Source organism: Coturnix japonica, chromosome 3 (genome assembly GCF_001577835.2).
Source record: "Coturnix japonica isolate 7356 chromosome 3, Coturnix japonica 2.1, whole genome shotgun sequence".
In the NCBI taxonomy this organism is placed as follows: domain Eukaryota; kingdom Metazoa; phylum Chordata; class Aves; order Galliformes; family Phasianidae; genus Coturnix; species Coturnix japonica.
Genome location: NC_029518.1, coordinates 5,065,585 through 5,092,351, shown reverse-complemented (window position 1 = coordinate 5,092,351; position 26,767 = coordinate 5,065,585). Strand labels below are relative to the sequence as shown.

At 37.7% G+C, this 26,767-nt stretch overlaps 1 protein-coding gene across 4 annotated transcripts in view; it reads right to left on the bottom strand.

The window, feature by feature from the left end:
* Positions 1 to 26,767, bottom strand: part of EML6 (EMAP like 6) — a 102,186-nt gene that overhangs the window by 14,364 nt on the left and 61,055 nt on the right. For 2 of the 4 annotated variants that reach the window (XM_015856709.2, XM_015856710.2), the window contains exons 16-30: positions 25,361 to 25,454; positions 21,403 to 21,503; positions 20,654 to 20,856; positions 19,775 to 19,886; positions 18,926 to 19,053; positions 16,656 to 16,797; positions 15,370 to 15,522; positions 14,985 to 15,116; positions 13,303 to 13,391; positions 12,507 to 12,683; positions 12,196 to 12,397; positions 11,862 to 11,988; positions 3,476 to 3,490; positions 2,219 to 2,227; positions 549 to 627 (exon numbers count right to left, since the gene is read on the bottom strand). In XM_015856709.2, the coding sequence (XP_015712195.1) occupies positions 549 to 627; positions 2,219 to 2,227; positions 3,476 to 3,490; positions 11,862 to 11,988; positions 12,196 to 12,397; positions 12,507 to 12,683; positions 13,303 to 13,391; positions 14,985 to 15,116; positions 15,370 to 15,522; positions 16,656 to 16,797; positions 18,926 to 19,053; positions 19,775 to 19,886; positions 20,654 to 20,856; positions 21,403 to 21,503; positions 25,361 to 25,454 (1,763 nt within the window). The remainder of the gene's footprint in view (positions 1 to 548; positions 628 to 2,218; positions 2,228 to 3,475; positions 3,491 to 11,861; positions 11,989 to 12,195; positions 12,398 to 12,506; positions 12,684 to 13,302; positions 13,392 to 14,984; positions 15,117 to 15,369; positions 15,523 to 16,655; positions 16,798 to 18,925; positions 19,054 to 19,774; positions 19,887 to 20,653; positions 20,857 to 21,402; positions 21,504 to 25,360; positions 25,455 to 26,767) is intronic. The other 2 variants (XM_015856711.2, XM_015856712.2) reach the window with 1 other exon arrangement.

The window sequence follows — 26,767 nt, the reverse complement described above, 5'->3', positions numbered from 1 at the left end:
GCAAAGCATTTACCATTATTATTTCTTTAATAATTCAACCGATCTGAATATTTCATTTAATTTCCATTCAAAATACATGCAGCTTTAAAAAAGGTCCAATTTATTAATCTTCCCAATACATTTTACAAATAGCTGCTACATTGAGCAGCTATTTGCGAACACACTTCTACTTTAAGAGTCTTCAAAAATCATTTACATAAACAGTCACATTTTAATAGAACAAATTCTGACACCAAGTTCCTTATAAGAAGCAATGACAGTCTACAAGCAACTTCACCATTAAAACATTAATCGGAGGAGTCTTGGGCATTTCATCTTACAAAGAGCAACCGTCAAAGACATTTCCTCCAGAGAAACAGTGATGGGTAATGGACTGCTGTTAAAGTTGCTGTTCTAGCCCAGAAGACAGAGTTAATGCATCTGTCCTGAACATAATTTTATTTCTTTTACCTATGCACAACTTCAGCTATTCTCACAACAGGGATGAATTTAACCCAGCTGGCATTACTTCTAAAGCAAATGAAAAGAGAAAAACAACTAATTCTGACCTCAACCAGTTTTCTTTTTTTGTTGATGCTGTTCTTTTGCAGTTTTTCAGGCTGAGGAGCAGCTCTGCTAACTGGTGGCCTGAAAGAAACGCGTTTAAAAGAGAAGACCATCAATATGTTTGAAAGCAAAGCAAAACTTGCAAAACCACAGCATATGTTTTACATAAGTACAGAGAATGGCCAATTGCAACTACGTGTGTTTGATACCTAGATTTTAGTGTCTTGTAATACACAGAGGAATCATACACATTTTGATTGGGAAAGCAGAAACAACACTGATGTCGATTTTGGGGAGGAGTGGCAGAACAGACCACCTAAAATTACTATTTAAATTCTAATGATTTAAATCCTTAGGAAAATCCTTGAATACTGGCTGACAGTGAACTGTTGCTTTTAGGAATGATCTCAAAGACTTTCTACAGCTGGCAGCTGCCCTTTCCCCAGCCTTGCTTCTTCTGAGAAATCCCATCACAAAACCTTGACTCGGCAGTATTAAAATCACCTCAAAATCACATTAAAGATAAAAGTATTACATTCTAGTCTGTGTAAGTCATTTACTGTGTGAATTTAACAAATACTAATGGTAGCAAAGTGTTTGCTGAAAGTAACTAAAAAGACAAATGAGAAACATAGACTTAAAAAGAATTATTTGTGTAAATGGTCTTTTTAAAGACAGATAACATTTACTTCTATGAGAGGCACTCACTGGAAGTCCACAGGCTACAGTGAACATATATATGAACAAAGGGAGACAGCAAAGGGGATATTCAGCTTGATCCTTCTAAGAAAAAACAAGAGGCACTTCTGGGCCCACAGAAATTCATACCTAACACAATCCCATTGCACTGGTTTCAGGATGACTATTAAGTTCATCTGAGCACAGTGGCTGTCCCCTTCAGGTAACAGGAGTTAAAGAGGGCTAAATTCTAACACTATCGGCACAGACCCAGAACATTGCAGTAGATTACCAGCACAGTTTCCCCAAGAAATTTGACCTTCATCATGTTTGTTCAGCTTTTAGATGGAATACGGATCTGGCAAGAAGGTCAGGGTAAAAGAAGTGATAGCAAAAGGATCAAAACTGATATTATGCTTAAATGCTTGCTCCAAAACATCACTCAGTGGCTGCTGTTATTCATACAAAAATTGTTAATGCCATTAAACTCTAACAGCAGATTCTGGGGACAGAATTAAACAACAGGGTTCTATAAGCGAAATGCAAAACAAAACGCCAGCGCTCAATTTATTTAATCTAAGCATGAATCTGGAAAGCATTTTTTCACAGTTTAAGATTTCAAACATGAACAAACCATATAAATTTTATATGCTAAGAAAATTAGATTGGTTTGTTCTTTTACTGTGATTGCACTAATTCCTGTTTTGCAAAAATGACTGCATTAGAATGAAAGCCCTTTTGCTTAGAGAGAGCCAATTTATTTGGAATTGCAATTTTATGAAAGCTCTTCAAGACAACAACTGATGAAATACGTAGCCAGAACACGCTGCTGCATGGCTTATATTTGCAGGAATAAGTAGCATGAAAAACTGGGCTCTAAAAAAGACAGAGCAGACCAAAAACAAACAAACTAAGTCGCTTCTCAAGCAAACAAACTCACTAAGACTGGAAAAGTACATTAGATCTTGTGACATTAAGAGAGTAAAAGAGTTACCTTGATCCCCTTGTAAGCAGCAAACAAAGCCAAGGAAAAAACTTAATACGGTTTAGGCATATTTCTGATCACTTTACTCATGCACAAACATTATTAGAGTTGATCAGTCATTCCCTTGTGGCACAAAACATGCTATTCAAGCATGCCAGCAAAAACTAAAACAGAAATTAAAGAGTGCACCAGTCTACAAATTCAAAAATACCATACCCTGGCATTATTGGGTTTATTCTTAACTCAAGATTCTACAGGACAGGGCAGGGGAAAGGAAGATACATCACTGCTTCCTGCACACTTTATACTGAAGCAGAATGTGCTTCCATGCGTTTCTTTATTTTCAGGTGCTTGACAGGAATGGAAACTGGTAGAAACTTAGCAGCCTCATAAGCACTGTTAAGTTTCACACAATGGATGCTTGTTTTCTCTCCTAGCTCAGCTTGCAATTTAGCCTAATAATTGTTCATTGGTAGGCCAACTTATGTACAGGGACAGCTTGTACTTGCTGTTCACAGGGAAACAAGTACTTTTATTTTCTCCGAGAGTGGTCAATCAAGTTGTTACATAACCACTGGTGGTAACTAGAGCCAATAGCAGTGCAATCACCAGTAGAGAAGGGATGGAGGAAGTTACTGCAAAACTCAATTATCTTACAGAATAAAAACATTATGTGATGCTAGAAAAGCAAACACCAATTCAACCCAAATTTACTAAGGCCTTTGAGACAGCATTTATCAAAAGAATAGTTTTCTTGTATGTCTCCTGCTCTGTTTTCTGTTTTAGTGTAATTTTAGATGGATCACTTTTACATTTCTTTACCTGGGCGTATCTTCTAGAGTTTATGACAATAGCAAGCCAAAATTTTTCATGAAAGCATAGAATACTGCCACTGTGACATGACGGATAATCACTAGATAGTAAACATGAGATTTAATCTGGAAACATACACATACACACATGTACTTATATATATACCTATTCACACACGCAAACATGAATGTTGTGTGCATTTATATATACATATAGATGTATATATATACATGCATTCACCTCAGTAAAAGAAATGTAAAGCAGCATCAATTTGATCATTTTTAACAAATCTGTGACTACACCTTATTTATTTCCATACATGGGATGGCAGTATCAAGACAAGACATTCGTGCTGTAGGAAATTACATATATTTACCCCTTATGGCCTATGCAATCTGCACTGTACATTCACAGCAATCTGTGCTTTTTCTATGCTGCGTTGTTAGTACTTACTTGACAATTCCCTGCCTCCAAAGGAAAGCAAGTTAAAACATAATACATGTATTAACGGTTTCTTTTCAGTCATGTAAAGTAAATGTGCTTATATTATGTTATGGGATGAATGAGTTCCAGGGAAGATAAGACACAGTCAGACATTAGAGAGCTTTCAGTTCTCAAAGTACTGTGAATACAGCAAAGAAAATTTCTGTTACTGCTGATTATCTTGATAATACACATATACAAGTATACATGGTTATACAGCAGTGAGTTAACTCCAGATTTACACTGACCAAATCTCACCCTCTCCCATCATGGGCCTTAATGCCAGAATGTAAGAAGGTGCAAGTGACAACTCACTCCCTCTCACTTTCCCAATAAGGCTACATGAAATGGCCAAGACGAGGAGCCTAAATCCTGAGTGGGGTGAATGGGCAGCACGAGGACAGAGAGCAGCAGATGGGCATAGCAGAAGCTGGGTGAAATCGGGGAGGGAAGAGGGCTTGAGAAATGGGGCAACTTGAGGAAGTGGTGATCTTAGAGAACAGGGTGCCCATGAAGTAAAAGAGTCAAATGCCTTTAGATAGAAATTACAGGAGAGAGAAAGAAGACCCAGGAAAGCATTATGATATATTGCATGGATGGGGATGACCAGCTCATGTTTTTAGAGCTGCTTTCTGAAGAGCCACACTGTTTGCATCCCCCACAAATTGGCAGGAATGCAAATATTCTGTTCTGAGGCCAATGGGAACAGAACTGGATCTTCAGAAACAATGCTGCATGAAAGCAACAAACACTGAGGGCTGAAGAACTGATAGACGGACAAAAATGTCCTGCCCTTGAGAAGGTGACAGCCTGGGCCCAGCAGCAACAAGCAAAAGAGGAGCGGCAGAGAATCCAAATGGGAGGTTAACATGTGCATTGGGATGGCTGTTAACTGGAGGGAATATACTTGGGTGCTAAGCAAAAGTAAAAATGAGCAAGGACTGCTCCCAGGAAGAGAAAGCAAAGGTCAAAGTAAGGAGGGACAATCTGGTACCATAAGGTTTGCTTGGACAAGAGATTTAAAGCCCAAGGTTTAAAAGAAAAATAAAATAAATAAAAAACAAACTGCTCATTTCAGAAGGAAAAAAAACACAAAAGTGGTTTTTAAAAGTTCATTTTCACCAGCTGACAAGAAGGGGACTCCCGAGAGCCCCCAAACTGCTGTAAAAACCCTGTCTGTAGTAAGAGATTCTGTGAATCCTTAACCTTTGGATTTTCTCATCTCAACATACACAGGAGTTCTGTACACCACTTTTCCTGCTGTTACTTCTCCCTTACATTTTGAGACAACATGAAAATATCCTGCTTCTGCATACAGTGGAACCAAAGCAAAACTGAAACAAAAGCAGAGGGAGACAGAAACTGCAACCTAACTTGTTTTTCAAACCTTAGCACAGTAATATTTATGATTTTACATGTATGCTGATGCACTCTTTAAAAAAAAACAACAGAACCAAAATGGTACTGCAGAACAAATGGTGGTGATAGATCGCCAATTTGATATTTCTGTAAGGGAATGTAGTCACTGCATTCACGTATCATTCAAGGTCAGCCTCCAAATGTGAAATGAGCAGAAAAGCAGGTTAATAACAAGTATAATCAGTTCTGAGTGAAATCTGAAGGCTTTCACATTTTGGACAAGTTCTTGGTTCTAAATGTCTCGTAAAGCTCTTAATCTAAACGACTGTTGTAGAACAGCCTGGTTGCAGTCTGTCACACACTGCTCACTGCTCAGACATGGTCTCACAGCCACCTGTTTGTCAAACCAGGGAACATGCTGTACCATATTTGAGGTGAAATCTAATAGATATCTTAGATATAAAAAAAGTGTAGAATATCTGAAATCTTGAGACTTCTGGAAAACTCTCTCCATACATATGAAGGCATTAGTATTAACTTTATCTTATGACATTAAGTCTCTCCTTTCTTAGACCTCCTTATGAGTGTGTTTGAAAGGAAGAGGTTTTTCCAGTTTTTTTTCATTATTTCTTACATAAATTCTGACATTTTATAGCTCTGCTTTTTGTTTAAGTAAAAACATTTGACCAATATAGTATACTGAGAACTTTGGGGCCAGAGGTAGAAACGTCAGAAGGAGGCACGTTAGTATTTTTCCCTCATGTAACAAAATCTAAGCTGAATAAGGAACAATACTTCTTAGATCCTTCCTGGAATACAGTCCATACAGCAAAAAGCTCTCAAACACCTGAATTTTTCACATCCATCTCAGAGCATTGCTCAAGTTCAGACAGAGAAAGGTTGTAGCATGATGTGCATTGCAACAACACTGCCATCCTGCAATCGCACACCCACTAAGAGTCACACAAATGCAGAGAACCTTTGGGCCAGCATCGTGCTGACCTGTGGGAGAAGCCAGATTGACTCTGAGTTCAATAGGTTGGCAGGGACAGCAAAATTATCAGTCACAGTGTGTTCAAGCCCTGGGGACAACTGTGATGAAACCAGCATGCTGCCAAATACATTTAGGATGCATTAACTTGACATAATCCTGTGAGAAAGTAAAAGTGAATTTTCTATATAACTCTACTCATTCACAAGCACCAGACTTCTGCTGAGATAAGGCAGTAGTTGTTCTCCCCTCCTCGCAAACGTTTTTCCAGACACATTTTGAATTAATCCCATCTACACATCAACATAACACAGATTCACATTTAAAGCTTTTACACTGCACCTATAAAAGCGTGCATGTAAAAGTGCATGAGCAGATTTTGTAACCATATGCCCAATGATTTGATTTTGGGTACAAAAGCCAGTATTCGCCACCTGTGGGGGCACCTTTGGAAGCTTATATGTCAGCTTATGTTCTTGTAAATAAATAAATAACCAATAAAATAGTGTTTGAAGAAAGAAAACGTGAATTCTTCTGGTCAGAACATATGATTACAAATGATGCACAACAGCACATGGGAACAGGCTTGAGATGAGGTAACTCACAGAAAGTGAGACACACTGTATGTTAAGAAAACCGAAAAGTAGACAAACATGCTAATGGTGCTTTTTGTTTTCTACTCATTCAACTTGCTTAACAGGGTTTTCCACCACCAGGTATGTTACAAGAGTTTTCAGTTTATGTAGAGTCATGCAAATCAAACTAAATGAATGCTGCAAACACAGGATAGATGTTAGCCGTTAGTAGAATGCAAAATGCAAATAAATCTTTGCCTTTTGTATTAGTAACAGAAATACAGTCTTTATGCAAGCCTGTTTTACTTCTTTTTTCATGAGTTCTTAGCCAGCTAAAATGGTCCCAGTTCAGAAGTTAACCCTTGTATGAAATAAAGCACAATTCCTACACAACACACAGTATAGCTTACAATTGTCCTGGATTGTCTGGGACAGTCCCACCAGTGCCCAAGTGGTCCCGCGGTGTGGGAGCACTGCTCTTGGAGCTCCCACACCGTGAGACTGCTCCTGCAGCACCTCTCATTGGCACCCCACTTCTGTATCATACAGGTGGAGCAAGGAAGAGGATGCCAATTAGAGGAGCAAGAAAGGAAGAGAAAAATAAGGGTGGGGGGGAGGGTAGGAGGACAGACACGGAAAGGGAGAAGAAGAAAACAAGAAGGTTGGGGAGAGAGAAACAACAATCAATTAATTATCTTAAGCAAATGCACCAGCTAATACAACCACAACATATTTAAATACTGTTACTCAGACTTATCTCTCCTGTTTCTTTTCCATCCTAAAGATGCAACTGCTGGCAGCAACGATAAAGCTCGGCACGAAAATACTAGATCACAATTTATTTCAAATCCTGCAGGTAAAGTCTATTGAGTACTTTCTACCTCCCTCAAAGACGCGTGCAGAATGATCATTATTTTCTTAAGTAAAAAAGATAGGAGAAGTACATTTGATAAAGGGCTTTCATTTTCCTTTCTAAGGCAACTACTTAATATTATCCCTACGATCATAATCTCTGATTTTTTTGGCCTTTACAATCATGAGATTTCTCCCCTGACTTTGCTTAGGGGCCCAACATTCTGCAGATGGTCCACATAATAGAGATTTCCTTTTTATCTTGCTGGATTATGCTAAGCACAGAACACGTGCTAAGCAGTAAAAGAGGGTCCACAGCAGCTGTTCAAAGTCACAGTTATCCTCTAAACCTGTCCTCTTACAGGGGGAGAGAGCAGAGACAAAAGCCGCTGGCTCCTCTCTTTTGGCATAAAGACAGTCTTTGTATTGATTTGCAGAAAGTTGCTTGTAAATTGTTGGTTCCTTTCCAGATGGATGGTGGTTGTTGCAAACCTTTCCCTTCAAAACCTAGCACTGCCCATATCAGCTCTCATCCATATACTTGCATCTTGGCAAGAGATACAACACAGCTCTAAACAAAACTCTCCCTGAATGGTAGCACCAGTTGTTATTTTCAGAGACACAATGTACTTTGAGTTTTTCAGACACACCATTCTTAACAGAGTCCTGCAAGCTTACTCTAGTGAACACAAAAGTCAAATTCCCTGTTAGATAAAATTTAGCTACAATAAAGAGGAAAACAAAACAGTCACCTTCTTGAACCAAAATTGTCTACTGGGCATCACATCACATTTGAAGCATATTTGAGTTTTATAAGCAGGGAAGTAACAATTTACCTTTGAAATAATACCATTTAAAGAAAGAAATAAAGCGAGCTTAAAGTCCTTGCTCCCAAGTTGTTCAAAACAACAGTTCCAGCTACCCTTCTCTGCTGGAAGCTGGAAACATTCCTATTTTTCTCTCTCCTTTTTCATTTTCTAATTTAGACTTTGTTTAATTTGTTTCTACTCTATACCAGTGAAAACGCAGAATATCTCTTCTGCTTTCACAGACACATAATGAAAACACAGTAAGTAGGGACACTTCTTTCTTCTTAGATCCGGTCTGTTTTTGCAGTGAAGTAAACTGGTTGTTTTTGAGGCCTTGTGATTATTTCACTCCTCTGAACTTGAATGGCCTCGTAATGTAATTTTCAAAATGTACACAATATGTAAAGATCTTGGGGCATTTGTAGTTTGCAAATCCCAACAGATGCACAATCCTTGGTTCTTAGAATGGGCTGGGTTGGAAGGAACCTTTTATGATAGCTAGTTCCAACCCCCTGCTATAGGCAGGGGCATCTCCCTCTAGACCAGGCTGCTCACAGCCCCATCCAGCCTGGCCTTGAGTGCTTCCAGGGAGGGAGCATCCACAGCCTCACTGGGCAGCCTGCTCAGTGTCTCACCACCTTCACAGACCCATTTTGGAGTCTTCATACAGACAAAGATATATGACACAATTATAAAGAAGATTTTGGATTTGGAATATTTCCTCCAGACAATTTTTCCCCTCAAAAGACCACCAGGGTTTCACATATACCTGCCTGAAAGAGAATGGAATACATCCTTCTTGGTTTCCTTCTTCATATCTGAAGCAATTGGGAAAGGCTACTTCAGAAAAAGTAAAGCTTTGCAAACTGGCATCAATATTACTTGATGCCAGCTCACAGATGCTTCAAGACTCCACATCTTGAAGACCTGCTGATTTAGAACCTTTCCTGGACGCTGACAGCTGAATATTCATAAGCTTTTTTATTTTGTTTGGCTCAATCAGCTGTTACTTGGGACCCTCATAAGGGGAAGGAGAAGCTTTCAGGAAGCTTTTAGAACACAGTCGGACAAATATTTCATTAGCTGTTGCATTCTTTGTATCCTCAGAAAAGATGAAATCCGGCACAGTTATAAAACTTAACTCATAATTCGAATGTCTTGGAGAAAAGTCAGCTTCGTCCTGAAACACTCATAATTGAGAGTGTCAAGATTCAGGATAAACTGCAAATTTATGACGACAGCCATGGTCAAAAGTTGAAGTCTTTGACAAAAGTAGTAGCCAACATATTAATCCTATCTTTCTGCATCCAAAACCCACCACTTCCCACAAATTAAAGCCCTATCCCAGCACAGTATGCCCAGCAACTGCACTTCAGCTACGTTTCACCATAAATTTTCTGCCCTCTAATTATTTGGCTACAAATTCTAATAATTTATATGAACTGGATGAAGAGAAGGAAGCAAATTCTTCTTTTCCTAACAAGCCACATATGAAAGGTAAGGGAATTTCTGACAAACTCATCAGAACAGCAAATTCCAAACACTGAAGGTGCCATTATATTAAAGTAACTGAAACCAAGAGTATATATAAAACAAAATGAGAATAGTTGTGATTCTTTAGGAGAAAAGATGGTGAAGATAGTTCAGTGTCTTTTCCCAGCTATTTTAAAATGTACTACACAAACCTGTTGTTTATATAGGGATATTATGAAGGAAAAAGATACAGAGAACATTAAAAATTACCTTCTTGTTCTCTTATGGGATGGATAATTCCTTCCAATAGTATTGTATTTTATGTAAAGGCATTATGAAAATCCTTATAGAAGTGTAAGGCAACCTCATCACAGAAGAGGTGTCTACCCATTTAGTTAGGACCACCAGCTGTAAACAGGACAGGCAGGTAAGAAGCAGTTGGCTGTATTAGAGGAGCCTCCTGCTCCAGTGTGACTGTGTAGTTTTGGATACCACAAAGAACATTATCACTGCACTATGGATTATCAGTGTGTGACAAACATGAAGCCTGTTTCATTTTCCTCTTTACAAGCTGCTTCTGTGGGTACATTAATTTCAAGGGGTGACGTTTTCCACAGCAACAAAACACTTTCAGCTATGTCAGCTTGTGTAGTGTAGGACTGTGGACAGACTCAGAAGTTACAAAGCCTGAAGAATACATGACAGAGTGAGGCAGTCTCCAAGAAACAGGGCATTCACTTGCATCAGACAGCAAACACATGGACAGGAATCAGAGAAGGAGAAGTTCCTAGGGGCTGTGGTGATTTTCAGTCCTAGACTGATAGAAGTGCTGAGAAGCTGCAGAAAAAAAACCTAATGCTTATATTGTTGGTAATTCACTAGCACAAACCAATAATAAGCCTAGCTTAGTCGGTCAATTACACTCATTCTGCATTTGCTTTTGCATTAAGCAGAATAAAGCAGCTGGAAGGTAGAAAAATTTCTGGCTTAGAACATTTGTCCATCCTACTACTGGTACTTGCTATTTGGCATGTAATAATAATTTAGCAGTATATCCAAAAAATGAAAATTTTAAGTTCTCTTTTCAGTTCATTCTCAACACATCCACATTTGGTAGATACAAAACTGCCTTTTTACAGAAAAAAGGAGAAATAAAGACATTGAATATGTAAATGAGTTGAAAGAAATATCCTTAAAAGGAGGGAAGAGAAATGGGTTATGGACCAATATTTAACCATAAATACTTAATAAAAAGCATGAAGATTCATACTGCATCTTTGTTGAAATGTTGCCATGAAAAAGTTAACTGAAAGGGGGGCAACATATCTCATCTTCCGCACCCAACATTTCATCTCATATTATTGAAGTACTGAGTGCAAAATTATTAGTTTTTGCCCCAAAACATGAGGCAAAAGAAAACTCATCCCTAATTCATACTTGTGTATAAAAAAAAATCCCAACAAAAGAAACTGCAGCAGATTCTCACTTTGAGTCATCAACTAGATACACACTTGTAGCATTACTGTACAGGTGTTTATTTATTCATCTGAACTGATAAAGTACCCATCAGTATTCACAGACCTTAATCCTTCAGACAACTTCATCCCAAAAAGAGGAGCAAGAAACACCTGTTACCAGTAAATGCCACAGCCATTTGACCAATGGGGAGAGCATTCTGTGCAGATGTCTTGAGACTAAATTCAGTTCCAAGTGACTGGCTATAGATCCTTCTCTTCTGTCCTGGCAGTCCTGCCCCAGCCAGAGTTTTTACTTAGCCACTCCCCTAGGCAAGTGGACCCCAACCTCTATGCTCATGTTCTTACCTCTTTACTGTCTTCTCTTCCCATCCAATAATGTTTTCCAGCTTACTGTTCTTTCATTTTCCCCAAATAACACTTCCCATGGGAAATTTCAGTTTTACTAGTAGCAACCTGACAAAATTCTAAGAAACTGAAAACGTTCTAATGAAAATGTCACCAAAAGCCTCAACTACACAGTATTTACAAGCTCCTCCTTTCCCAAATGCCTTGTTGCAGACATATGCCTAACCATGTGCTCTGCTTAGAACCAAAAATAACTGCGTATGTGACCAACAGGAGAGAAGGCTACACTCACAGGTGTTTAAGTCACATACATTTAGCCATCACACCAACATACTGTAACCGACAAACAGCATTTTAAATTCTATCTTACGGATTCTTAAATTCCTTATTTCTAAAGAATAGTTTTAGTTGAGCAAAAAGAGATTCAAAAGAATGCAACCTACATTTGGAAATAAATGCCACTGTGTGACATACCTCTCTTCTACTGAAACTTCCTTCAGCTGTTGATGTGGTTTTGTCCCCTCCATTTCTCGGATGCTTACCGCATAGATCTTAGTGGTATAATCAATTGCTTTTTCTCTTGCAACATCACTATCATAGCCTTAAAATGTAAAACAGAATAAAACAAATTACCCACGACTCATGGTAGAGGAACAGAAAACACCAACAGAAGAAAACAATCCTACCAAGCTCTCCCTACACTGAACTTTATCACGCTGACTTTTTTTTGCCCACTTCATCCTAAACATGTGTGAGTTCTGTGGAACGAAGACTAAATTAAAAACATGTGTTATATCACCATTTTTACCTCCATCTTCTTCTGCATCTGTGTCAGATTCTTCACTATCAACCAGCTTACTCTCCTGAATGCCCAAAAATTCTCTGGTCCAGATCATCAAAGCTGTATCAGCACCACCTACAGTCAGCAGCACAGAATCATTGTGTAACCACCGAACATTGGTTACCTGTGCACTGTGACCCACATACTTTTTGAACTTTGCATGTTGGCCCTGTTGTACAAAGAACACACACATTAGCAATCTGAAATACCATGAACACTGTCTTCCCTAATTCTTTCTCCACTACAGTCTAAAGAGAGAAAACAAACACAGTTATTACCTTCACTGGATATGAAAAAAGCTTCACAAAACCAAAATCATCTCCTGTAGCTAGTAACGTTCCATCTTTTGTAAGAGTAGCAGCATTTACAACAGTGACATCACTGTGCATGGGCCAAATTCCTTCACAAGTAGGACCAAGAACACATGTCCAGGTGTCCCACTCAATCTTCTCTAACTGCAATGAAAATTTCACTCAAAGAAGTCATCTTAATACGCACCCAATACATGCTGTTTTAACGTTTATATTTCTCTCATCTGATATTAAATTATTATATGTTTTTAGAGATTTTTCACTGTTTCCAGCTGTTAATTACATTTCTGCATCAAAAGACTTAAAAGTAACTTTTAAACATTCCCACTGTCCAAAGTTAAGTGCGATTTAGATACAAATCTCCTTCAGTGTTTAATGAGACATCAAATATTGTCAGCTTTGAAAACAACTTATGTATCACAGATTATATGATTAAAAACCTTGTCGTATTGTTTAAGGCTGATTTTAAAACTGCGTGCACAATGATTACACAGACAACAGGTGGCTGTTCTGGAAAGGAGATTATGGGAAACCATCACTATTAAACAAAAAATAAATAAATTTTGAGATACAAACAAGAAACTTTAAAAAAATCCTAATATTTACAAATGCTAGAAGGAATAAATTATTCTAATTCTGAGCACTGTAAAGAAAGTATTTTTAAAGGAAAAAAATAAACATTAAGACAAAACATATGCTAACTTTGAGCTGTCTAAAAAAATAACTGTCACAATGGAAAAAATACAGTAAGTATAAGTCATACCTCAGGAATTCTTATAACATGCCTTTTCCCCCTTGGTGCTTCAAAGAACAGTTGTTCCTTAGCGCCGGAATTGACTTGCAATAACTTTCCTGGATATGAAATAAGAGTTTGTTATGAATCTTATTCATTATTATGAATATAACGAACTTTTTACTGAATGAAGAAGTAAACTAACAAATTGTCATCCACAGTTACTAACTGCAAAATAAAAGACAGCTGCTTATGGCCAATCTTGAAGAATTCTACACTTTTGATTCACTACACAGTAGTATTTTAATTCAACATCATTAATTGAAAAATTGGTTTTCCAGCAAACCATTTTCTTTTGATTTATATTGAGTGTTTTCGAATCACTGTCAACAAAAAGCGCAATATAAGACCACAAGGGTAATATGGCCTTCCTATCTGACCTGTATCACACATTAATCCTCTACAACTAGAAGTTCAGTTAGAGTTTCATTGTACCGCCAGTATCTGTAATGTCCATACTTTCCATAGAAAATATTTTCTGGAGATTCTTTTGCATTTGTGATCACTGCAAAAGCAGAGATGGAGCAAGGAAGTGAACATAAATCACGGGATAAACACAAACAATACAAAAGGAAGGGATACTGTCACCCACTGCAAACAATCAGAAAACTGGGAATAAAATAAATAACTAGTAAGAATTAAAAGGTAGCTAAGCCTATTTGTAAAAAAAAAATCTTAACAGATGTAGCTTCTCCAAATCATAGAATCACCCAAGTTGGAAGAGGCTTCCAAGATCAAGCAGTCCAGCCATCCTCCAATGTTTCCCCACTTGAACAGCTCCAGAGATGGTGACTCCACCACCTCCCTGAGCAGCCCGTTTCGGTGCCTGACCACTTTTCCAGAGAAGAAACTGTTCCTAACGTCCAACCTGAACCTCCATTGGTGCAACTTGGGGCCATTCCCTCTCATCCTATTGCTAACGTCTACTTCCAGTAAAATACCACTACAGATACACAGATACTTATCAGACAAATTGCTATTATTATGGGTACAACTATCAGTATTTACATTATTGGCACTGTAAACAAGCACCCAGAGCCAGCTTAGTGACAGTGTGTCTTCTTAGCTCAAGAATGGCACCCAGACCCAAAGGGATTCTGAGAAGAGTTTAACTGCTGCCATTGTCAGGTAACTTGTACCATTCTTTGGGACTAGTGCAACAGTGGAAGCAGGGCTCAGACTCACAGGTGGTTCCAAACAGAATGATATTAGGTCCAGGAAGGCTTATTGCATAAGCTCATTATCAATCTTGCTAGACTTAATCAGTTGTGACAATAAGGCTCTCTAACTTCATTGCAGTGATTGCCATGCTCAGCAAGGAGGAAATGAAATTAAATATAAAAGGTGAAGAAGAAAATGTGCCATGTGGTCCCAAATTAAAGAAAAAAGAAAAAGCAAAGAAAAGCAATATCATGTTCCTAAGTAACGTTTCAGTTATTGATGGAGTATAACATTCTCTGGTGCAAGTGAGGATTAATTCTACGAACAAATGTAACTGTACTGAACCCATATGGTGCTTGACGTTGAGAAAGCATATGCATTAGTAGTTACAGTTTAGTCTTACAGTATTTACAGTTCCTGCCATGAGAACAATTATATGATATTTCCTCTTGCAGTAATTTTAAATCTGTATTTCTGATCAAACATTTTACCTCTTGAGTCCCAGTCAATGTGTGTGATATAGCTAGATGCACCTTTACAAATGCCCACTCTTTTGCTGGTAAGTACATTGTAAATATCTACAAAATTATCATGGGAAGCCACAGCAAGGTACTTTCCTGTTTCTGTAAAGAAGAGACATTGAGATTATGAAACACATACATTGTTATGCATTTTTATTACTCTAGTGCACCCAAAAGCTTCAATTAGGGGGCCCCTGTATATAAGGCTGTACACAACTATATAGAATTGTGAAGTATTTAAAGACATGGAGGACACATAAAGCCAATCTACCTTCTGAACATTCAAACTTATGTCTAGAGTAGAAAAACAAACTCAAGATAAACACTGCTCTTTCACTTTGCTTTCTAGATATACCTTGTGAAAATTTTATATCTGAGATCATTTCCTTTCTGTGGTGAAAGGATACCATATCTTCGACAGTGTCAGCATTTACCACCAGAAAACTCCCATCATTCAATCCTACAGCCAAGGCTTTCCCATCAGGAGAAAAGGCACAGCAACGTCCACCTATAAAGGGAGATAAAAAGGTGTATCTTAAGGTTTATGAATTTGGGATTGAGCAAACCACCCCAGCAGAGAGAAAATCTGCAACTGAAAGGTTTTTGCATCAAGTATATAGTTTTAAATAGGTTTCTTATTTATTAAAACAAGTATACTATGTGATAACTGCTAGTAGTATTTTCCTAAATAATAATGTATCCTCTGTATAGGCTGTTCTTGAGTTGACAAGATGATTTGATCAGTCCCAAAATGGGTTTAGGTCCAAATATCAACTGCCAACATTTCAAACACCTTCATTTTATATAATGAAAATATACAGAAAGGAAATCCAGATAAAAAAGCTTAAAGACTCATTACAGACATCATGTCATCTGGGGATGTTACACTTGAAAGCTTCTTTGTTCCATGACTCAGTAATGTGCTCAGGCGTAACACATTTGAAACAGAGATGTACTACATTTTCTCCACTTACTTTTTCCCCCCAACATTATTTCTGATCACATTCTCATACAGTTATCCTCATCCTTCCCTGAGTTCACATCTCCAAAATATTCAACTCAGAGTTTTTCCCTCAGAGTTCCTGCCTTCTGGATCTGTTACCAAAAATGAAGCGTGTTGAATTTACACCATGAAATTTCCTGAAGGTTATGAATGTGTAAAACAAATAGGAAGGCAGCAGTATTTCAGCATACGTCATACTACTTTTATATGTAAGAGCGGGCAGGACAACAGTTCATTTTCAGAGAAGCTAGTACACGGTGAGAAGTTCTTAATGGCACTGAATGCTGATGGTGCTTAACATGTTTAGAATTCTACATTTGTCTTTAAAAGGAAGCTTTTTAATGTCAGCAACAAATATGCTGGTCCTGTATTCACAGGAAGAAAAACAATTCCGAGTTCCCCTTGGAATCAGAGCAAAGCATACTAAGTTCTTTTTATTATTATTATTCATTCCAATGATTTATAATCCTTCATTCTGTTCTTATCATAGACTTGACACATTATTCACTTCCTATGCACCCGATTTCTTGATGACTGTCCTCTTTCCCCCCTCATTAATGCTTATGATGTGCTCTAAAAGCAAACCATTGTAGAAACAGTGTCACCGTTATTACAGTGTATGACCAAATGAGGATTACCTTTTTTGAGTTTCCTCACTGCCAGCATGCGATGCTGGGATGAAAGTTCCCAGATTCGAAGTGTTTTATCATCACTCACCGTTGCACAGACAGGCAAGAGAGGATGAGCCGCCAAGCCCCATACTTCTCCTTCCATATGTCCCTAGAGGATGACATTTAGTATATGAGAAAGAAATGCATTTGCCTTTATGTAAAGTGTTCTAGAACTTCCCCTACCTCCTTGTACAAGTGTCAGACAATATAGTCTCTACCATCCTCTCTTAAAAAATGTCCATATTCACAAAAACATGAATGCCTGGTCTGCTTCCTCTAATAACCATCTGAACCCTACTTTTCCCTAGTTTCCTCCACAGTTGCTAGCTGTAATTTTGGTTAAGGCAATGCTCCCTCATTCAGACCTGAATTGAACAGGAAATAGTTAAGCCCAAGATAAAAATTTAAAGATAAAGTCCTAAAATGGGCTAGTCTGTCTGCAAGGTCTATTAACTTTTTAGAGAGCTTGTTTGGCCAACGAACACCTACTTAGCTCTTCAAGTCTTTCCTCAGAACTCAGCTTTTAAAATTTTAATCACTCTTCCTGTATTTTCTAGATTTCCTTCAATTTGCACATAACTTGCAGGCATCATTTCAATGTTAAATCATTTCTTATGGTTCTCAGTCTGGATTTCAGTTTGGTAACTGCCTTGTTTGTTGCAACAGAAAAATACAATTAAAACAGAAAAGGAAGGAACTGTCTTGGTGAATTGAGTATATATTTTTGCTCAAGTTAATGCATGTAAATATACAATTTAAACTGGATAACAATTATAAAACTTCTTTTTATCATAAAACTCACAACAAGCTGTGTGAACTATATTATCAAGTAATAGAAACGTTGGGGTTGGAAGGGACATTTAAAGGTTATCTAGTACAACTCCCCTGCAATGAAGAGGAGGGTTTACAGATTGATCTGGTGCTCAGAATCCCATCCAGCCTGACCCTTGGGTGCATCCAGGGATGAAGCACCCACCACCTCTCTGGGCAACCTGTGCCAGTGCCATGCTGCCCTAATTGCTGAAAATGTTCTCCTTAAATCTAATCTAAATCTCCCCTCTTTTAGTTTGAAACCACTTCCCCTTGTCCTGTCACAATAGATCCTGCTATAAAGCCTGTCCCCTTCCTTCTTATAGCCCCTAAAATTATGATGATTACAACTCCAAGCTACTGTGCTGGTTAAAAATTACTAATAAAAGTTCTCACATTTATGTTACTTATGCTGTCATGAAAACAATACAAATCTGGAAGATTTTCCAACTAGTTCTGGTCACAAAGTAAATAACAAATATTTTTTGTGAAAAATAACTTGGTCATTTACAGAAAGCATAAGATAAAACTTGACACATTACACCTCAGTAAATGATGCACACAAACTTCTATATACAGACATCATGCTTAATAAAGACAGTAAGACAAAGCAACATGAAATAAGTAGGTCACTCCTAACGCAATGCCTCTGATTTATTTCCAGGAAAACACAAAGAGCTACAAAGAGCACAACAGCTCTACTTGATAGAGCAAACTCTCAGCACAACACATTATTTTTCAACACAGCCACTACTATGCATTTTTCCCAGCAATGAGCAAAAACCTGCATGCCACACTCATAAGAATCTGCACCAGTAGAGGTGACCCACTGTTGCTCTCACCACTGCTGAAACACACCATCCACATTCACTGTCTGATCTCCATTAATGTTCACCAAACATCAAGAAATGTCAGTAGGTATAACTATTTCCACATGTAAGAATTCAACTCCAGCTCTTTGCTTCATACACACTTCTATGTCAGATGCCATTGTATCAGAGTGTCCCTCTGCTGCCATCTGTTACATGGCAACAAAATGTAATGGGATATTGGCAGGAGTCTGCAACCTCTACTGCCACACCTCCAACATTTGCCTCTGATGTCATGGGCCAACACAATAAAATAGGAAGCATTACTTTTGGAGCAGCCTTCACACATAAATTGACATATTGTTTCTTTACTGGGTCCTAAACTAAAAATCCTAAAATACTCCTTGTAAGTCTCACTACCATTTTAACTTAATGGACTCTTTGTTTTACTTCAGAATTGTCTACTGCACAGGGAATCTCTAAAACACATACATAACAAAGAATCAGCTTCTGTCTGTGCAAGGAAAGGAACAGGATTAATGAAAACAGAAAGAGGAAATCCAATGATGTTCTGTACTTCTACAGGGAATGTTTCTGATAGGAAGATCCATATCGTACCTGAACAAGTAGAGTCATAGGACCGCTTTTATCAATTTCAAGTATTTCTCCATTTTTCGTTCCCACAAGTATATGGCCATGCCCTAAACTGATGGCACGAATAGAGGGATTGTCTTCTAAGAGTAAACCTGAAGAATAAGAGAGTATTAATTTCAAGGGTGTTTTTGTTTTGTTTTTGTTTTTATTTTGTGAAACCACAAAAGAGCCTGCCTCACTTCACCTTTATAGAGCTTATAAAACGTATTTAAAATCAACCATGACACATGAGATAAATTTACATAATTATAATACTAGATAATCCATGGTTTTCAGTAACAGCCCAAAGGAGAAGAACTTGTGGTAGTATGTATTGTCACAACGTAATGATGGGAGTTTTACTGTTTTAACAAAGAAGCTTACATACAGTTCTGCAAGCTGCAGCAATCTGGACATAATTCTGTGATTCAATATGAATATCACTTTGCAGACTTCCACCCTGATGCCTGGGGAAGTACGACTTAACAGATCTTTCCAGCTCACAGAGGCCCCAGTGCTCCCACAGGATATTTAGTCACTTGTAGTAACTAGTTGTTTCAGAACAGCTAAGCTCACAGGTTTGTGATATTTCTTCATAAAATCATTTCTTTAGAGAAAACAAGGCTGAATGTCAAGGAATAGAGGAGGAAATATCAAAACAAACTATAAAATGTCATAAACTGGGATATTTCAACTGAATAGGAAAACTCTAGCATGGAATAGTAAGTAGTTCAGTAACGCTCCTTTGAGTTCTGGCAAGATCTGACATTTACTACTGCCATTTTACCAACCTTCACGCATACAGTCCTTATAATACACAACAAAAAATAATACCTTTGGAACTAGAAGATAGTGCTGCTCTTTTAATAGCGTATGTCTTCAGGCACCTTTCAAACATATCATCCCAAAGTGCCACAATTCCATCTTTTCCACCAGTTACAAAGCCCTGTATGATCACAGTATAAAAAACAGATATAAATGGCAGCAATCTGATCTCAGCATGTGTTGTGGTTTTGTGATTTCTGTTGTCGGTATTCCCCATCAGAACATCATGCAGAACAGTGGCAGTTAAAGAGTTATTGCAAACTAACTGATGTTTTAAGCAGAGTTCTAATGATGCATAGGGATTTATTATTTGAACAGTTCCCTTGCTAGATTCTTCTGACTGTGCCAAGACAGTGCATAACACAGCATAAATCACTAACTAATATAAACATAATTAAAGAGGATGTTCAAAAGATAGAATGCCAAGATCAAACAGAAAAATTGATGGAAAGCCAGGAGCAATCAAATAGGGCAGGAAAGGACAGAGACAGAGGTATCTACAAAGCCCCTAATAGATACAAAAGGTTTATAGCTAATGTTCTTCTCCTCCTGGTATAATTTTGAAGTTGAAGCTGTAATATCAAAAAGAATATTCCATTAACAACATCTTCAAACTGATTGAATTTCTTCAAATTTAGTGGATTTCTAATGACTAAAGTTAGTCTCTCAAGACACACTCACTAATATCAATGACATATTTTGCCTCTGTTTCTTAAGATTCATTGATGCATCTGAAGGAAAATACTACCGATGTCCAGAATAATCAACTCTGGAAAACAAAACCTTTGCATACTTGAAGTTTTGCTTGCCTAAGATACTGTGATAATACTGATACACATTTACAAACAAAAATAATAAAGTGAATGGATCACAGAAGAAAACAAATACCTTATCCAATGCATGCATTGCAAATACAGGTCCATCATGGGCTTTCACTGTCTTGAGCAATACAGTATCCTTCCAGATGAATATGTCTCCAGTAGCAGCACCAGAAAAAACTAAGTCTTCTATTCGCCCATATGAAACGCTCATCATAGTTTCCAATTTTCCATTGCTTCCAAATGTTCCTCGTCTTGACGTAAAGCCTCCACCTGCAATATAAATAGAAGTCCTTTATATTTCAGTTTGTAGCCATAGTGCTGCAAACAACAAATGTCTGTTGTGACTGCCTAAGACATAGCAGATAGATACTGAAAACACAGTGTGCAAGGGAAAAACACATTAAGGGCAAATCAAACTAGCAGTGGGAGATCTGAAACAATACAGACTGTATCTTTTGGATCATTACTTCCAAGCAATTGTTAAATATTGGTGATGAACTGTTTAGAAGAATTAACACGAGGGGCAGGCAGAACATCTTTGTACAAGCTCTTCAGAGGTTATCACAACAACAACAGAGAGTGGTTTGCTTTAGTTGCTCGCTGCCCACCTTGACAGCAGTTTTACAGAATGAATGGCAGGATTTCTATGTCTCTAGATTGCCAAATAGCCTTACTGTGCCACAACCACATTGCTCACTTTGGTTCCGAATGCCATAATACAAATCAAACAAATTATTAAACAGAGAATATGATGTCCCAAAATGAAAGAGATATAAATCCCCAAGTAACTTAAATAGAAAATATTCTGTATGATACCTGCTTGCTGCCAAAATTTGATGTGTTTCATCCCAACCGTGACTAGTTTGTCTACATGATGCGGATTACATTTTACTACAAATATTTTATCTTTATGACCCCTGCAATAAAGATTAAAAACAAGAAGTTAAAGGGTTACTTAACATTTCAAAGTAGCCTGTTTCAAGTAATTATTTCACAGTATTGGACAATTCAAAGACAGTCTTTAGCAACAAGAATCTGATTGTCACAAGCATTGTACTCTTAGTGCTAAAACAACAACATGGATCTCCAACACCATGACTGGCAGATGAGTCACAGAGGTATCCCAACATTCTCTTTGCCGTCGTTACCCTATCTAACAAAAAAGAGAGAACCATATTTCTAATCTGCAAGGGTTTAGCCTTGGGATCCCAACCAATAGAGAAGAATGCACTTGATTATAGAAGGTGTATGAATTAGACTACTGAAATGTGGTGAATAAAAACCACCTCTCACTGAATTTCAGTTCCGTTAAGTCATAATGAAGAGGCAAGAAACAAAGTTCAGTGCAATCTAAAGACAGTATAAAGGGCAACATAAATATTTAAAGGGATAAGAATGTGATTTATAAACATTTAATGTCATCTATCAAGAAAAAAAATCCACAAGAAAGTCTCAAACCTATTATGTTTCAAGAGGAAAACTAAAATAAATTATAAAATCATCATCTAGAAAACAGATCATTCAGTAATAAATACACCTTCAAATTTAGTTCTCCAGTAAAGGTATTCTTGTTTGTGTATGTACTTTTGAGCATTTGTAAAATTAAGTTTCACCATTACAGAGAAAAAATCCAAGTCACAATATAGCAATGATTTCTGTTTCAGGATGTTAAAGCACTAGGAGCAAAAACTACTGCTTTTTTCATCCTGAACATTCAGGTTTTATAGCTTGACATCGAGAGATGGGATGCCATTCAGAGAGACCCAGACAGACTCTAGCAGTGGGTCCAGGAGAACCTCATGAGATTCAACTCAACCAAGTGCAAGTCCTGTCCCCTGAATAATGGTAATCCCCACTATCAATACAAGCTGGGAGATGAAAGGACAGAGCACAGCGCTGCTGATAAGGACCTGGGGGTACCGGTGGATGGCAGCTGGACATGAGACAACACCATGCCCTCACAGCCCAGAGAGACAGCCATGCCCTGAGCTGCATAAAAAGCAGCACAGCCAGCAAGGCGAGGGAGGGGAGCACTGTGTCCAGACAGGGGGTTCTCAGTACAGGAGAGATGTGGAGCTGCTGGATCACATCCAGAGCAGGGCCACAAAAATGATCTCAGGGACAGAATACCTTTGCAATGAGAAAACATGAAAGTGGCTTTTCAGTATCTAAAGGATAGCTATGAGAAAGAAGGGGACAGACTCTTTCACAGGGTCTGTCGTGACAGTACAAGGGGAAATGGTTTCACACTTAAAGAGAGGAGATTTAGACTGGATATAAGGAAGAAGTTTTTGACAATAAGGGTGGCGAGGCAGTGGCAGAGATTGCACGGAGAGGTGGTGGTGCCCCATCCCTGCAGACACCCACAGTCAGGCTGGATGGGGCTCTGAGCACAAGATCTATCTGTAAATGTGCCTGTTCATTCCAGGGGAATTGCATTAGATGACCTTTGCAAGTCCTTTCCAACTCAAAGGAGTCTATGGTTAGACATGTGATTTTCATCAGTCAGCTTTAAGAGATCTGAAAAAAACCACAACCAAAATCCTGACTCTAAGAATCTTGGTTTCATTATTTTCTTCAGTTGAATCCATCGAAACAAAAAAACAGACTTACTTCTTCAACATTTGAAAAACATCACTTTGAAATTCTTCCTTCTCCTGATTTGCTGCTTTGTTATTATGATACCTTTCTTCGCAGGCAGATCACATTGCCTCTTCTAGAAGTATTTATCATGCAGCCAAAGTGTCCAAAATCAAAGTAATTGCATGCCAGTGCAGATATACCCCATAAAATGATAAAAGTATGTCTGCCCATGTAATAGGATTAATAGTGCAGGCACATGAGAACTGGATATATGCTGGAAATGTATGGCCTACATTTGATCCCCAATTTCCTACAATGGTCAAACCAAAATATGTATCCAAGTCTGCGCAGTTTTTGTGTCCTTGTGATCCAAGGAACTGACACAGGATACCTGTTCTTACAAAATGAAGAAACCAAAAGCATACAATGATCACTGATTTAGACTGTAAATAAATTTGACAGGGCTCCCCTCAGCTCCTTTAGTAATTGCAATCCACTAACACAGAACACTGCAATCAAATAGGGCCAGCATGAATAGCAGAGAAAGCAGCTCTGGTATGCTTTAACAGTGTATGCTTACTCAATAAGGATTTTAATGAAACTAGACAGAACACTAAAGCTAAGATACATAGGTTGAGAAACAAGTATATAATTTATGCAGTTAGGAAAAAAAATAAGAGTATACTCTGGCATATATATTGTGACATCAAAAGAAAACAGAGGAGTCATGTAGAAGTAAACTACATTTAGAAAAATCAATCAAGAAGAACTCACAAAAAAGTAAATGAATGTTTGTAAACAGGGAATGTACAGTTCATGTTTCAGGCTTAGTCCTTTAGGTGTGGGTCAATACAATAGTAAGATACACTTCTATTCCTGCCTGCTAAGGCCATGCAGGGGTAAGATCTAAACACTCTTGTCTGTTTTTTTGGTCTCTCTTATGTCCTGGTGTGCTAATCAGAGTGGGGACTTGTCCGTAGGAACTGCTAAAACATAAATAATTAGACCGAGAAGAATCTGAGTACTTGACTCTGTATTTTTCCTGCGAGCCACAGGTAGCTGCTACTGCCCATCACTATCTTGTCCTTGTGTGTCTGAAACACAGTAGGTCTGGAGAGAGTAAAACTGGGATTGGAAAGCAAATGAAAATGTTTTACAACACAGAAAACAATTTAGCTAAGCAATCCCTACAACACAAATTTTAAATAGGGTTTAAAATCTTGGTGCCTAATAAGATGAATGAGAGAAAACGATATAATTATATGTATATTATATGCAACTGGGATAAAAAAAACAAACCTATTTCTTTGTGGTACACTACTAGCAGATAGTGCTGCTAAGGAGAAAATCTTATTTATTCTGGAAAAAGTCATAGTATAATACTAAAAGTTATATTTTTCAGGTATTATTTCACAGTTCTCCAGTATTTTTCAAATAACAGATTATATGTATGTTGCATGCTTGTAGACAGCAGATGGAATTAACTCCCTGCCTTCCTGGTATGTAAGTGCATGCTTAGATCTACATAATTCCAATATTTTGATGCCAGAGCTACCCCAGATTTACCCAAGGGTAAGACCAAGTTCTCATACTACAACTGTGCAACTTTTCCAGTACAAAAAAGACTTTACTATTTTCCTCTGAAAGACTGAATTGCAAACACAAACTGTAACACAATCCACTTTACAGCAATGGTCTCTTGAATCAAATGCAAAAGCTTCTTTGCTGCTGGTAAAAGAGCTACGCTTCCTACGAGGAGCTGCAAAGAGCTGATTCAGAAAGAATGCCAAAGTCAGTAGAAATTGAAGAATCTATGTATGCCAGACAAAATCCATTTTTCTTTCTAGAAAAAAGAGCCACAGATATACACCAGTGTAACTAACACATAAATGACTTTTTTGGTAAGTTCTGCTCTGACTCAGAAAATAAAGTGAGGAGAAAAAAATTAACTGAAGTGTACTTTCATATCAACATAATGGTCCTAACAGAAAGGTGAGGAAAGTCTTGATAGAAAAAGTTCACATTTCCAAACAATAACGTGTAGTTCCCAAGCCTTTAGATCTGGATATATTGCTCTGAAACACCATTCTGTTTTCAGAAAGTTGTGCTGTTTTTTGCCCAGAGCAACACACATGGGTGATCATACTCAGAAAAATGTAATCACAGGACACACCCTGAGATGAACTCTTACCTGGTTGTGGCTAGCTTTTCTCCTTTTTTCCAGTCCCAAAACACAATGGCATGATTATCATCAAGCCCAACAGATGCCAAACATTTTCCATCAGCTGTACAAAAGCAGTACTTAATGTTAAACGTGATTAATCTTTAACTGAAAACACAGCAGGCAATGGACACAACAAATACATTGTAAACTGAATTTCAAATGATATTATAAATGAAAGAAGACAAAGAACATCACTGGTACAAATTATTCCACTAGAACAACTTCAGAGTTCAGAAGGATAAATAGGTTCTTGTAGCTGGACTGGCCTCACAGTATTTAGCATCTTACATGACTAAGTCCTATGAAAAGCAAGCCTAAGAGGAGAAGGGGAATTAGAGTTCACAGTTGAATAAAACGGGCCTAGAAAAAAGGAAGGGATGAAGCCAAAAAACAAGAAAGAAAAACAAAACAGCTTTTAAAAAGTAAAGAAAATAAAGAGACAAAAAGTTAATGTGAAAAAACTAACAACAACAATGGAGACAGAAAGAACCATTTTTTAATAGCTTTAGTGAGCAAAACCACTATGAATATAGCTGATACAAAAGGAAAATATACAGTGTTACGCATTATTGCTTTAAGAAAGATGCATTTGTTCATTTCAGTAACGATAATTTTAAAGATAATTCGAATAAGTGAAAGGACCATGGTTGATAAAATATTTTGGTAAGAATACAACTTTACAACATTATTCAGATCAAACAAGCCATGCCATAATATAGGCTACATATTCTGATTAATAACCAGTACTACAGACATCAAATTTGCCACCAGAGGGCACAATCAAACACTGCATGAACATAATTATAAGATTAGAATCATAAGATGATCACAACAGTCCTACAAAAGTGATCTGGCTCTGTACAGTGAGCTCAGTAGTGGCTGGTAGCAGATGCTTTTGGAAGTACGGGCAGAGAGAAAGAGTGGTATAAAGTTAGCTCCCAGATCAACTAAGATGAAAAGAAAAAAAGACATCTTCAGGGTTCAGGGCAACTTTAAAGCCTGATATAGTGTAACCTGCAACTAATTTGGAAATATTCACACAATGAAAACTAGCCCTCTGATCCTGTAGCATCTACCCTGTTCGATGTCAAGAACCTAAACTAAAGCCAGTTAGTTAGGAAATGGAGAAGATATATTTAAATATATGTTTTTTTCAGGATTAGGTGAAAAGAAACACTGTAATCATGCCAGTGATTCTTACTTTAAAAAAAAACAAAACACCATAATTATTTGCACCCATAGAGTATGTGATCAGTATAATTTTATAACGGTATATATATTCTAATACATGGAATGTAACTAACTGGAAAGAAATCTAATTTTCCAGACTTATCTTTGTGGAAGTCTCTTCCACATACTCCTGTCTAATAAATG